This window comes from Aphelocoma coerulescens, chromosome 4, assembly GCF_041296385.1.
Source record: "Aphelocoma coerulescens isolate FSJ_1873_10779 chromosome 4, UR_Acoe_1.0, whole genome shotgun sequence".
Lineage (NCBI taxonomy): Eukaryota > Metazoa > Chordata > Aves > Passeriformes > Corvidae > Aphelocoma > Aphelocoma coerulescens.
Window position 1 is genome coordinate 73,945,127 of NC_091017.1, and position 12,569 is coordinate 73,957,695.

At 49.6% G+C, this 12,569-nt stretch overlaps 1 protein-coding gene across 2 annotated transcripts; it reads left to right on the forward strand.

Moving 5' to 3' along the window:
- Positions 1-475: 475 nt before the first annotated feature.
- THNSL2 (threonine synthase like 2) lies at positions 476-9,165 on the forward strand. 2 transcript variants are annotated; one of them, XM_069014736.1, is made up of 9 exons: positions 476-686; positions 1,261-1,485; positions 2,168-2,362; positions 2,612-2,764; positions 3,565-3,795; positions 4,644-4,792; positions 7,461-7,586; positions 8,505-8,644; positions 8,729-9,165. In XM_069014736.1, the coding sequence occupies exons 2-9, from the start codon at positions 1,263-1,265 to the stop codon at positions 8,979-8,981; spliced, it is 1,470 nt and encodes a 489-aa protein (XP_068870837.1). In that variant the 5' UTR covers positions 476-686; positions 1,261-1,262; the 3' UTR covers positions 8,982-9,165. The 2 variants fall into 2 exon arrangements, with proteins under 2 accessions (XP_068870837.1, XP_068870839.1); XM_069014738.1 differs by lacking the exon at positions 476-686 and having other exon boundaries at positions 824-1,485.
- Positions 9,166-12,569: the final 3,404 nt, after the last annotated feature.

A 12,569-nucleotide genomic window follows, 5' to 3' on the forward strand; every position in this document is an offset into this window, starting at 1 on the left:
ACCTTGCCCTTCAAAAAATGCTGATTATATTAAAATAAAAAGCAGCAAAGGGATGCACAGCCCTTCCCTGTGAAGAACTGGATTTTTTTTGCACAACCCCTCCCCTGTCTCCTCTCTCTCCTGTGCCTCAGTTTCCCCATTGGTGTGACTGGGCTGTTGGGAGGCTGAACACTTTGCTTTGCAGAGCTGAGTTACAGACTGATTTTGCTTGCAAGGAACTTCTGGGTTTTTCTGACTCAAACTCTCCTTTAAGCAGGCTCAATCTCAAATTTAAATCCAAAACTCACAGTTTAATCAGGTGGCTCTGTGTTTTCCCAGCTGAAGTCTGAATGTCTCCAGGGTTATAAAAGAGACCACAAGGTCTCCATGCCCTGTGCTTGATCACTCTCAGGTTAAAAGCTCTCTCCTAATATTTAACTAGATTTCCCCCTAGCTGCAGCTTGCACCTGCTGCCCCTTGTCCCCACGCCTGGCACCAGCAGGAGCAGCTGGGCTCCGTCTCTCCCTCATATTCCCGTTCCCAGGCTGGGTGCAGGCCCCGGGAACATTGGCGGGCGGCAGCGGGGACAAGTTTTCTGTGAGCACAAAAGGTGGCCGGGCTGGAAGCAGTGGCCGGAGGTTGTCTGGCCACTTCCCCACCGCGCTGAGCCGTGCTGAGGGGCTGCGGCGTCGGCCCAAGCGCCTGAGGTGGGCACAGCTGAGGGGGTTCAGGGGGCCAGGGGGAGAAAAGGCCTCTGTCAGCAGCGCCGGCGGCCGCTCGGTGGGATTTGCGTGAATCCGGAGGATTTAGCTCAGCCCTTCCTACACTGCGTCAAATCCTGTCCTTAGTTTAACCCCTTTGAACAAAATCGGCTTCCTCTAAAAATACAGTGATTTCCTTTTATTTACTTTTTTTCATTTTTCTTGAATTTAAAGCTCCGGCTTCTGCAAACAGCCCACAAAGGGACATGACGTGCTTGTGAAGCGACTGCTGTGCCGCCAGGGCTTTTCCTCAGGGGGGAAATGTCTCCCTGGGCTGGGTGGAGGGAAAGAGGGACAAGGAGGCTCGAAACTTGGCCCAAATCCCAGGCAGCATTTCCACCTCCTGCAAAATGCTGTGTGCGCTCCACTGAGCCCGGCTGCTCCAGCTCCCTGTGGGACGAGGTGGTTTGTTTGCTGGGGAGTTCCGTCTGTCCATGGGGGAAGTTTTGGAGATGAGGGCCTGTTCTTGGCGTGGGGGTGCTCTGGGTTCCTGGCAGTGACCGTGGTGCCTCCCCAGCAGCCATGGAATACGTCAGCACACGGGGAGGCGCCAGGGCCGTGAACTTTGAGGGAGCCCTTTTGTCTGGCTACGCGCCCGATGGGGGCCTCTTCATGCCCCAGTGCATCCCCTCGCTGGACAGGGACACCCTGCGAAGGTGGAGCAGCCTCTCCTACCCTGGGCTGGTCAAGGAGCTGTGCTCCCTCTTCATCCCGGCCGAGCTGGTCCCGCGGAACGCACTCCATGGTGAGCTGAGTGGGGAGATGCTCGCAGGGATGTGCACGAGGGTTTGGGGGGTTTGGATGCATCTGCCTGCCTTCCCCCCATCCTCTTTGCAGCCCTCAGAGAATGGAGCCTGCTGCACCATTCCCTGCTCCACCATTCCCTGCTCCTTTCCGTGCCCTCTTCTCCTCTGGCACCTTGCTGGCACTAGTGGAAAAGGTGTCCCCTGTGAATAAATGGGGGTTCTGGTGACTGCAACAAGCTGATGTTGTGGCCCTGTTCGCTGCTGGGGCTCCCTCTAGGGCTTTCTGCTGCTTCATGCTTGCCTTGAGATCTGTTTTTTAATGTTTTTAACACTTACGAGCTATCACTTCCACCAGAGGGCAGCTGCAACCTCTGTCTCAACGGCACATTGAGATAAAACTCGGCTTTCCTGTATTTTATGTTTTAATACAGTATTCTGATTGTGTGGCATGTCACCTGGGATTACTTAGCACAGAGTTATCAAACACCATTAAGCTCAGCTGATTCACTCCTAATAACTACAAATAACTTGCTGGATATCTGTCACTGCACCAGCAACTGAGAGTCTTTGGTTGTGCAGAAAGGTACCCAGGAGCACAAAGAGCACAGATGCATGAAGCCATGGGTGAGAAAAACACTCCTCTACCCAATCTAACAGGCCATTTAACCATTTTCCCTTTAGAGTTGATCGACAGGGCCTTCAGCAGATTCAGACACAAGGATGTCGTGCATCTGTCCAGGCTGAAAGATGGGCTGAATGTTTTGGAGCTCTGGCATGGTGTTACTTATGCATTTAAGGACCTGTCCTTGTCCTGCACAGGGCAGTTTTTACAGTACTTCTTGGAGAAAAAGCAGAAGCATGTCAATATTCTGGTGGGTGAGTATGACTCCTTGGGGCTAAGGTTCCTCGACAGGCCTTTACCTTGAGAGCCATCATCCCACAGCCCTCCCCAAAGATGCCCAAGGGTGGTATTGCCTCATAATCTCCAGGCAATGCCAAGGTGGCTGCTCTGGCCAAAAATATCTCATGGAGCATCTCTGCATCTTTTTCTTAAAGTGCAATGATGCAGGTTTGAGTGACACAGCAATTTTTTGCTTTTCTTGGTGCTTCCTCACTTCGAAACAGGGACTTCAGGGGACACAGGGAGCTCGGCCATCGAGAGTGTGAGAGGGCAGAAGAACGTGGACATCTTTGTACTGCTGCCCAAGGGGTTCTGCACCCAGATACAGGAACTTCAGATGACCACCGTCATTGAAGACAACGTCCACGTCTTTGCTGGTTGGCACTGCTGTTCAGACTGTCTGTCCTCTTTATGGCCTCGCTGTGTCAAAACCTTGACCCTAAAAGTCCGATGGGGCTACTCAGTAGGATTTGCAGCTTTAGCAGCTGCAGCCAGCCAGGTCATTGCCATCACCATGCCCAGACATCTGGCTAACATGTTTGGGCATGGTGATGGCAATGACCTGGCGGGCTGCAGGATGTTCATCCCCCCTTTGACGACCAAGAAGTTTAAGGCTTCCTTTTCTCCTGGCCACAGATCAGAGTTGCCTCCATGCAGGTGGTTGGTATTTGGCTGCACTAAATTCAGCACAAATTTTTGTTGCTAAAAGGGTTTAGTCACTCCTTCCCTCTGTCCTCTCACCTTCATGGGTGATCCATCCCCTACCACCATGCTGTGGAGAGAGAGATAAGATAAAATTGAGCTGCAGGCATGCCATCCCCACAGATTGGCATCACCACAGGCTGCTTGAGCTGCTTGAGCTCCCATGGACTCCTCTGCTCAGCCAGGTCTCACCTTGGCATCTCACGAGGGGATGCAGTGTTTGCCTTCCTGTCAAGTATATATTTGGTGGAAGCAAGAGCCCAGAGTGCCATGTCTGCAGACACCTCCTGACCTCCACGGGGTGCCACTCAGCACCCCCTGGTTTGTACAGCCCCCAAGGCAGACGGGCAGCTCGGGACACTCCTGGCCACAGCAAACCCCAGGGCTTGAGACCAAGCCTATTTCTGAGCATAAATACCTTGTGCCTGATGCACTGCTGCTGGCAGATCTCATCTTTCCTTTCTCCTTTTGGCAGCTCATGGGAACAGTGATGAAATCGATGAGCCGATCAAGGAACTGTTTGCTGATGTCAATTTTGCTGGAAAACACAACCTGATGAGCTTGAATTCCATCAATTGGTCCAGGATTATGGTGCAGATTGCTCACTACTTCTATGCTTACTTTCAATGTGCCCCATCCCTGGATACCACCCTGCTGCCAGTGGTGGAAATTGTTGTGCCAACGGGAGGAGGAGGAAATATCACGGGTAAAGGGAAAAAAAAAGATGGGTTAGATAAGAGAGAGAGAATGCTGTGATCTGTGGACCAAAAGCACTTTGCAGATACTGGCTATTGCTATTTATTAAAACACCCACTCTCTGGTAGGATTTCTTCAGAACCACTTATATTTTATTACTCATGTCTGGTTATTACTCAATTTAGGTGTCACTGATGATTTGCAAGGTGCAGAAAAACCCAAACCACCCTTTGATGATGACTGTAACTATCTTGAGGATGGGCACATTAGGAGAGGACAGAATGCGTTTGATGCAGAAAAGAGGGGAAATACTGTGGCTCTGATTTCTTAAGTGAGACATTAACAGAGGTGTGGAGTCCTGCCTGGTCCTCCTCTGGTTTGTGTGGTAGTGCGTGGTCAGGAGAACCACTCTTAATTGCATAATCTGGCCTTCTGAATGAGAGTCTTGATTGCCTCAGTCCCAAAATAGGTGTAGAACTGTCTTATGAAAGCAATAAAGGATTTGATATATTCACTGCTCTTCCAGGCTGCCCATCAGAGAGGCAAAAGCCCAAAATCTTCTTCTCTCCTGCTTGCCTGGCAGCTCTCTGAGCTGTTGGTCCCCTGCCAATCCATCCACAAAAGTGGAGATGAGCAAGGGTCTGTCTTCAATGGCAGGTGGAGCATTCCATCCCTGGATTTTATAATCTGTGCTCTACCAAACCACTGAACTCAGATTTCTCAGAGTCTACTAGGGAATATAATTTGTGTCTGCTTCTGAACTGGATGCTCAATCAATTTGTACAAGGACTTCTTTGCTAAATCTCCTTTGAGTGTTTCTTCATCAAGCACATGTGTATTTTCACTCTTTTTCTCTAGCTGGCTGCATTGCCCAGAAGATGGGTCTCCCAATTCGGCTTGTTGCTGTGGTGAACAGCAATGACATCATTCATAGGACTGTTCAACATGGAGATTTCTCACTGGCAGAGAGCGTGAAGGCTACGTTAGCACCAGCCATGGATATCCAGGTGTGTAGTGAACTGGCCAAAATGCAAAAATAGCAAATATTGTATTTTTTAAATCTTTTACTGCGTTCCACCTGCTGCCACTTGATGATGCATTAGGAGGTGTGATTCATATTGACCACTCATGCTACAGACTGCTGAGCTGAGATAGACCAAACACCTTCCCCCTCACTTTTCAGGGCTTGACTTTCTGATCTTCATTGTTGAGTGCTGGGTTTCCAGGGATTTGTTCTGTGCAAGCTTAGCAAGAGAGGGACATTTTCACAACATGTGACAACTAGAGAACTAAAAATGCCATCATGTCTCAAGGGTTTTGTTGATGCTTCTGAAAGGCTCCACCAAGAGTGAGAGAAGAGACCAGGAAGAAGGTAGGGAAGTCCAGAAGAAATGCCTCATTTGTGGCTGTCTGCAGCTTGGTCAGAGCAAAACAAGTCTCAGCAGGCAGGGCAAGGCCTCAGAAAGAAAAGTCATGGAGGTACAGAAAACAAATAACTAACTACAAAAAACAAAAAACTAATACCTCTTGTTTCACTCCCACCCTCTGATCCCCAAGGATTGGATCTGCTTCCAAACAAGTGACCAAAGTGGGAAACCCTTGGTGTTGTATCTCTGTGGCCTTAAGCTACCTGGATTTTCTAAAAGCTGTTCAAACACACTGGGCAGACCTGGGAGCCTGGAGGGACTGCCATGCTTTGCAGTCATAAGTCCGTATGCCCCCATCACCATGCTACACTCTGCAGCTTGGCCTTCCTCCCAAGCCAGGAACTTGTGGGGCTCCTCAGAGCTCCAGGGATAACTGGGCTCCTCTCTCAGCCCATCTCCCTTCAGCAACACTGGTCAGCAGGTGCCAGACTTTGGGATCATGGGGGCAGGCAGTCAGGTGAGCAGATTCCCTGAGGTTCCTGAGGAGCTGGATGAGTGTATCCCCCTGCATATCCCTCTCCATGGCTGCATGGGACATCTCTGTTCAGCTCACATCTGAAGCATCCATGCCAATATTTCCATAGCTAAATAGACCATTTGCTCTGGAGGGGAATTCAGGAGGTCTCTGTTTGGGACCTGTTTAAAGCAGGGTAAGCCTTGAGGTCAGACAAGAATGCTCAGGGCTTTGTCCATTTGGGTGTTGGAAACCTTCAAGGATGAAGAATGCCACAGCCTCTTTAGGTTGCTGCTTCTGCAGACTAAGGTAAAGCAGAGAAAACTTTCCTGTTAGATGCTGCCTGAAGAGTTGAAGGTGAAGCAGAAAGTCTGGTGTGGATGAGCTTCGTGAGGGCAATCCCAGGACAATCACAGCTGATGCTGTGTCTTTGCAGCACCTAAAGCAAAGCAGGGGCTGGTCTCTGTCCCTAAGGTCAGGAAGCACGACACAGCTCATGCCCACATGCCCAAACTCTGTTCCCACCATGACCTGTCCTCCAAACTGGGCCCCAGTGTTCTCCTGGAGAGCTCTGGTGGCATGGGACAGAAGTAAAAGCCTTACTTAGATGGTAAGGCCAGTACTTGCACCAGTGTCCTGGCCCAGTTTGACTTTCTGGTGTCAACACAGTGATCTGTAATGGAAGCCATAAGGCTGCTGGGAATGAAGGATGAAGGGGAAATGTGGGAAGGATGTAGGAGTAGCAGAAAGAAGGACAGGAGAAGGGGTGTCAGGAGCACAGTGTTGGAGGCCCCTCCAGGAGCAGGTCATGGAAGTCCAGGCATACTGACCTGTATCTTCTCAGGACAGCCTAAACTAGGGGACAGCCTAGAGCAAAGGGCAGGCTACACCCAGACTAGACTGAAGATTAGAGGCTGAAGGCTCTGGGAGACGATGGTGGGAAGATGAAGAACAGAACTGGGGCCATAAGACACCCAGATAAGGACACAAAAGGCTGAGTAAGTCCTGATGACTCGACAAGGTAGGACAGGATGGACTGACAAAAGGTCACAGCTGCTAAAAGTTATGAAGAGTTCATCCAAACCCAGCAACCAGGAGGTGAGATGAGGACTCTGTAAGTTGGTGCCCCTTGTCCTGTCTGTCCCTACAAGGTATCTCAGCCAAACCACCTGGATGAATGCTACTTGGTGCTTGTAAACATGCAGGTATGAGATGGGGCAAAGAAAAATTGGTTTGGGACCCTCCTGTATGGTCTTGCACAGAGTTCTGCTGCAGTGTTGCAATGCTGATTGCTACACAGCCATATAGGCCAGTCAGGCCCTATATGTGCCCTATAAGTCCATGAAGATTAGCAGCCAGCCCTGCAGCGAGCTGGCTGTCTCATTAAGTCACACAGGAGCTTCATGACTCACAGCAGCATCTGCAACACTGAGTAAACAGCTGGATATTTCTGGTTCTCCAAAACACAGTGTGTTATTAGCCTGGGCTCCTCACGGCGATGGTACAGATGTGGTCGTGCTGTTGATTCATCAGTCATCCCTTCATTTTCTGTTTTAATCTGATGGTCACTGTCAGACTGCTCTGACAGGTCAGCAGTTCAAAAGACATTGTGTTCCCAAAGACTTGTCTTGGGATGTAGGTGAGCATAGGAAGACAAAAAGCCCACCCTGGCTTCCACCAAGAAAAACACAGCAGTGGGACCTCAGCCCTGATGAGACATCAGAGAATCCACAGGGATGCTCTCCCCCTGGGATGGGTGCTTGAATTTCCTCACCTGTTGCCTTGTTATCCCAGGAGCCTTACAACGTGGAGAGGATCCTCTGGCTGCTCTCGGGCTCTGACAGCTGCCAGATAAAAATGCTGATGGAGCAATTCAACACCTCAAAAAGGCTGAAGCTGCCAGAGGATTTGCACAGAAAGGTCAGTTCCTCACACACACAACACTGTACACGTATATGTGTAAGGAGAATTGCTGTTACCAGGTGTTTTCAACTCATTTTCAGAATAAAAAATCATAGTGGAGAGTATCCAACCAAAAATTTAAGTGTGAGACCAGAAGTTTTATATCAATGTGTGTACATGGACATGTTAAAAACCCCTTTATATATATTTTTGAATCAGGCTCTTTTTTCTTCACAAAACTAACTTAAAAATTGCCTGCAGTTATTTAGGTAGCATATGAAATTACCCCATCCTTGGCCATGCACCAAAGCATCATGCAGTGGATGCTGGCACAAAGTGGGTGTTTGGGAGTGGGTCTGCTGAATTTGGTGCAATTCAGCCTCACTGTTACAGCAAAGGAGAGCACAAACACAAAGCAGAGAGAGAGATACAAGAGAAAACCAAATATTTGATTTGTGAGAGGGCCAGATGCAAAGTCCTACCTTTCCCTATCCAATTTCCCGTGTGCTGTTCCTCACAGAGCAGCCTTTGCCCAGTGCCCACTCCTGTTTGTGCTGCAGAAAGATAAATACTAAAAAATGGTATTACTAAAAGCAAGAGGAGCTATTACAGTGAGGTGGATTTTACAAGTCCTCAAAAGCTCCCTCAGAGCATGGAAATGGCAGCACAAAGCTGAGGAGCTGAGTCCTGGCTCCTGCTCACCCACACTCACAGCACCTGTGAATAGAAATCCCTTGCCCACACTCCATCCCTGTGGTTTTTTTCCAGCAGTTCCTCATCTCTCAGCTGCAGCAGCAACCCATTTTCCTTCAGTCCCTGGGAAAACCCATCCTCCAGCCTCCCTATTTCCACCTGCTTTGCTGTGTGCCTGGCACAAACCCTGCTGGGAATGTTTTCTGTGGTGATGCCCAGTGCAAACCTCCCTGTTTCCCACAGCTCTCCGAGACCCTGGGATCGTGCTCGGCCTCTGATGAGGACATTGTGGGAGCCATGAGACGCTGCTGGGAGGAGAACCAGTACCTGCTGTGCCCCCACTCTGCTGTGGCTGCTCACTACCACTACTCACAGCCACACAGGTAGGGAGAGCCCTTGTTCCTGCAGCCTCTCCAGCACGGGGCTGGCTCACACCCTAAGTTTTCTTGCTTTTCTTTCCTTTCCAGCATCCCCCGGTGTTGCTTGGCTCCAGCCTCTGCAGCCAAATTTCAGGATGCCGTGCTCCGAGCCAACCTGGTTCCCCAGATCCCCCCTGAAATCACTGCCCTAACAGCAATGGAGACCAGATCCACTCCCCTGGAGCGGGGATGGGACTGGGCACAGGTGCTCCGGGGCCGGATTGAAACCGTGGCGCAGCAGTGGGAGGCACAGGCGGGTCAGTTTGCACCCCAGAGCAGGGTGGGAACACCGGCCAGGTAGTCACACAGACCTGAGCTACTGGGCACAGCTGGACAATGCCTCCCAGGGCTCATTCTCCACTCCCAGGAAAGCCCTGTGTTGTGCTGGGAGTCTCCATGCAATGATTTATTAGCAAGAATACACATCCCTGTTGAATTACACGGACTATCTCATAACATTTTCAATAAAGAGCACTGCAGTTATATCCCCTTTTTCCTAATAAGTCACAAAAACTGATTTAAACTCTGAGTAAACCTGCCTGTTCCACCATTACTGGCTGTTACAGAAAACCTTCTTAGCACTACCCACAGCTGCCTGCTTCTTGAGCATTATCTAGTGATTCTGGCTCTGTGCTAGGATGTTCAGCCCAGAAAATCCCAATAGCACCCAAGATGCTCAGTAGGAAATGCATACAAGAGTGGAGTGGATTTCCTTTAGCCATCCCTGTGGTTTAAGCAATTTCAGGGATCATTCCCAGGTATTGAAACTTGCTCTGTGATAGTGTTAAATAGCAGATGTTTTCCCTGCACATGCTTATCTTAAAGAGCTACTTTCCAGTGCTGTGTCTTACAGCTTTTGGTCCTAGTCCTGCTGCAGACTCTTCCCAGGCAACTTCCACTGTAACAAGTAGGAAATGGGAAATTCCCCTTATCTTCTGCCTGAAACTTCAGGTCTTTCAATACCACATTCTCATCATATGCATATAAATATATAAATACCTTGCGTGGGAGCTGCCTCCACAAGTCATGCATCTGGCAGGAATCTCTTGCACCTAAAAAAGGGGGAAAAAAATGTGAATAATTACACCGGGGGAAAAAATCCCCCTTTGCCATCAAAAAAGAAATTCCCCCTTTGACATCAAAGGAAGTCCCGTAATGGGAGGATTAATCTGAAGGTTTAGTGGCATTTAACTGGGTAAAAGTAAATTCTGTGAAGTGATTCAGCTTGGGATGTTGCAGAACATGCGGGAAGAGTGGGAAGTTTGGCCTGGGCTGCAGGCTGCCTTGCTGGCACTCAGGCAGCCTTTTCCTGGGCTCCCTCCGGCACAGCCGGCCCCGTGCCACCTCCTTCCATCCCACCAAAACCCTGCAGGAGAGGAGGGACCTGTGCCTCCTCCAGGGTGGGGGCTGATGCTGCCCCATCCCACTTAACAGGGATGAGGGAAACAGCTTAGCTGAGAATGATGTAAAAACCACAGCACTTGGATGTTTTTGATGCTAACAGCTCTACTTGCATGGATCGAGCAGCTGGGAGGAAAATGGTGGTAGGATGTAGGAATGATGTTTCATGAGGACATCATTCACCCTGCTTGAAGAGCCAAACCAAGAAAATGTGTCTTATTTAAGCAACAGCTTCATCTTCACAAGTAACCCTGCCCCAAAGGATGGCTTTGCACTGGGGGTGGTGCAGGATGTCACTGAGGGTGGTGATGCCTTTTCCTGGTCTTAAAATCAAGAGACAAACACGATTAGAAGGGGAAAAGGGGTTTTACCTCAGTATTTATTTTAAGGATCCTTAGGTGCACTACGTCCAGGTCTAATGCACCTCAATGCACACCTCCATGTACACCCACAAAAGATCTGGTATTTCATTATAGGTCTTACTAATTAGCACATCTATCAAAGATTCCCCAATGAGAGGCTTGAATGAGCCCCAAAGAACCTTCCCCTGGATGGTTCTATCTTAGTTTACAGAATGTGTTCTGGAGAGGACCTTGGGGTCTGGGGCACACTGATCCCTAACTATGAAGCTTGTAAAATGTTTTGTCTCCTAGCTGAACAAACAAGCCCAAGAATGTAGGCCAAAACCCACCAAGAATACAGAAGTTGTAAAAGGGTATAAAAGGCATAAGAGGTAGAAAAGGCAAAAAATCATCATGGCATCAGTGGCAATAAGAAACTTCCCAATCCCATTTGGTCCCTGTGATCAACTTCCTATTTCATTGATGCAGTTATTATACTCACTCATTGGACCCCACTGCCTTTAACAGCTGCCTCCCCAAATCTGGCAGTTCTCAGCAGGGGATGGCTGCCCAGTTGTAATCTAGCCCTTAATCATAGAGGGGAGAGGCCTGAAATTGCACCCAGTCCTGCATCCAAGTGAGAGGTTGCAGACCTGGCTGAATGGTCAGGACCAGAGTGAGAGGAGGGGGCAAGAGGGCATGGGACAAGACCCCAATCCCTCACTGGGAATCATGTGAAGGATGGGGTGAGTGGGGCTGGACTTGCAGCCTGCCAAAATCCCGTTGTGTTTTGCAAGCAGAAAGTGTGAGGAATACATTCATGTTCCCATCCCAGTGCCCTGAAGCAGTAGGATGAGTAAAGGGTCCAGCCTCGTTGCAGGGTGAAAAGAAGTTTCATTCTCAACCATCCCTGAGGATACCCTTATGGAGTGAGGATGCTATGTCTTCCCCAGCCCAAACCAGATTTTTTTTTGGGGCAAGACACTATGAAAACTCTCTCTGCAATCTCTGGAGCAGAAGAATGGCAGGAAAAGCCTGTTCCGTGCCTGGAGCCAAGGCAGAGGGAGAACAGATAGGCTTGGCTTGCAGGGGGGCTGTGCTCTCACAGAGGGTGATGCACAGCCACGTGTGCCAGCCCAGTGCCTGGGATGTGGGAATGAACCTGGCCCTGTGGGCATGCTGTGTCCAACAACCTGCTCGGGGACCATGGAATCTGTGGCCGCTCTCACACTGGGAGCTCCCACTCTGTCCCCAGAACTGGTGCTTGGGGCTCTGCTCACTCATCCTTGGGTCTCTGGCTCAAAGGGAAGGTCAGCCTGGTTTGATGGAAAGATGGAAAATGGAGGGAGGAAAGTCACACAGAAAGTGGTACCTCCTCACCCAACACTGATGGGTAGCTGCAGGCTCTGGCAGCTTCACATGCTCACGCAGCTTCGTGTGATATTTTAGTCCTACACCTTCCAGAGCTGATCACGAACCCAGGACAAGCTTGTCAAATAATTCATCTCATACATCAACTGCTCTTGCTTTTCTCCAGCAAAAATTCCAGTTTCAGCTTCCTGACCCCAAGCATATCCAACCCATGTGATCCAGGAGACAGTGATGCCCACAAACCAGTGACCATGCTCCATGGGGGACCCCATGTTCCCCCACTGAGGGCCATGGCTGGGACATGTTCCTAGCCCCTACCTCAAGGAGAAAGTAATGTCTTGGGATAGAGATGCAACGTGTTGGGATAGAGGAATATGGTCATGGCTCAACTGGAGTTTCTACTCAGTAACTCACATGTACCAAAGCAACGTGCTGTCCCTGAGCCAAACTCACTTGTAGTTGGCATGTCCAGCAAGGGATTGGGGTGCCTGTCCTGGTGTGGTTTGGGATCTATTGAGCTACATGTGGGGTCTACCCTCTAAGCCATCTGCCTCTGTGCTCCATGGAGACTTCATCCATCAGCAGAGCCATGCTGTGGTTCAACACTCCAATCATTAATAGTGTCATTAAGAGATCTGTTCATTAAAGGGGGACATGGGATGACTGTCTGACTACTGCTCTAGCTGAGATAAAATTGAGAGGAATATAAAATCCCAAATGAGCTGTGGGTGAGGAAGTTATTTCCCACGAGCAGAGCAGTCCAGCCTTCCCCTGTG

Coding starts and splice junctions, on each gene's coding strand:
- THNSL2 (XM_069014736.1), top strand. CDS start 1,263: ATGGAATACGTCAGCACACGGGGAGGCGCCAGGGCCGTGAACTTTGAG. Junction 1,486..2,167: donor CCCGCGGAACGCACTCCATG/GTGAGCTGAGTG, acceptor TTTTCCCTTTAG/AGTTGATCGACAGGGCCTTC. Junction 2,765..3,564: donor CAACGTCCACGTCTTTGCTG/GTTGGCACTGCT, acceptor TCCTTTTGGCAG/CTCATGGGAACAGTGATGAA.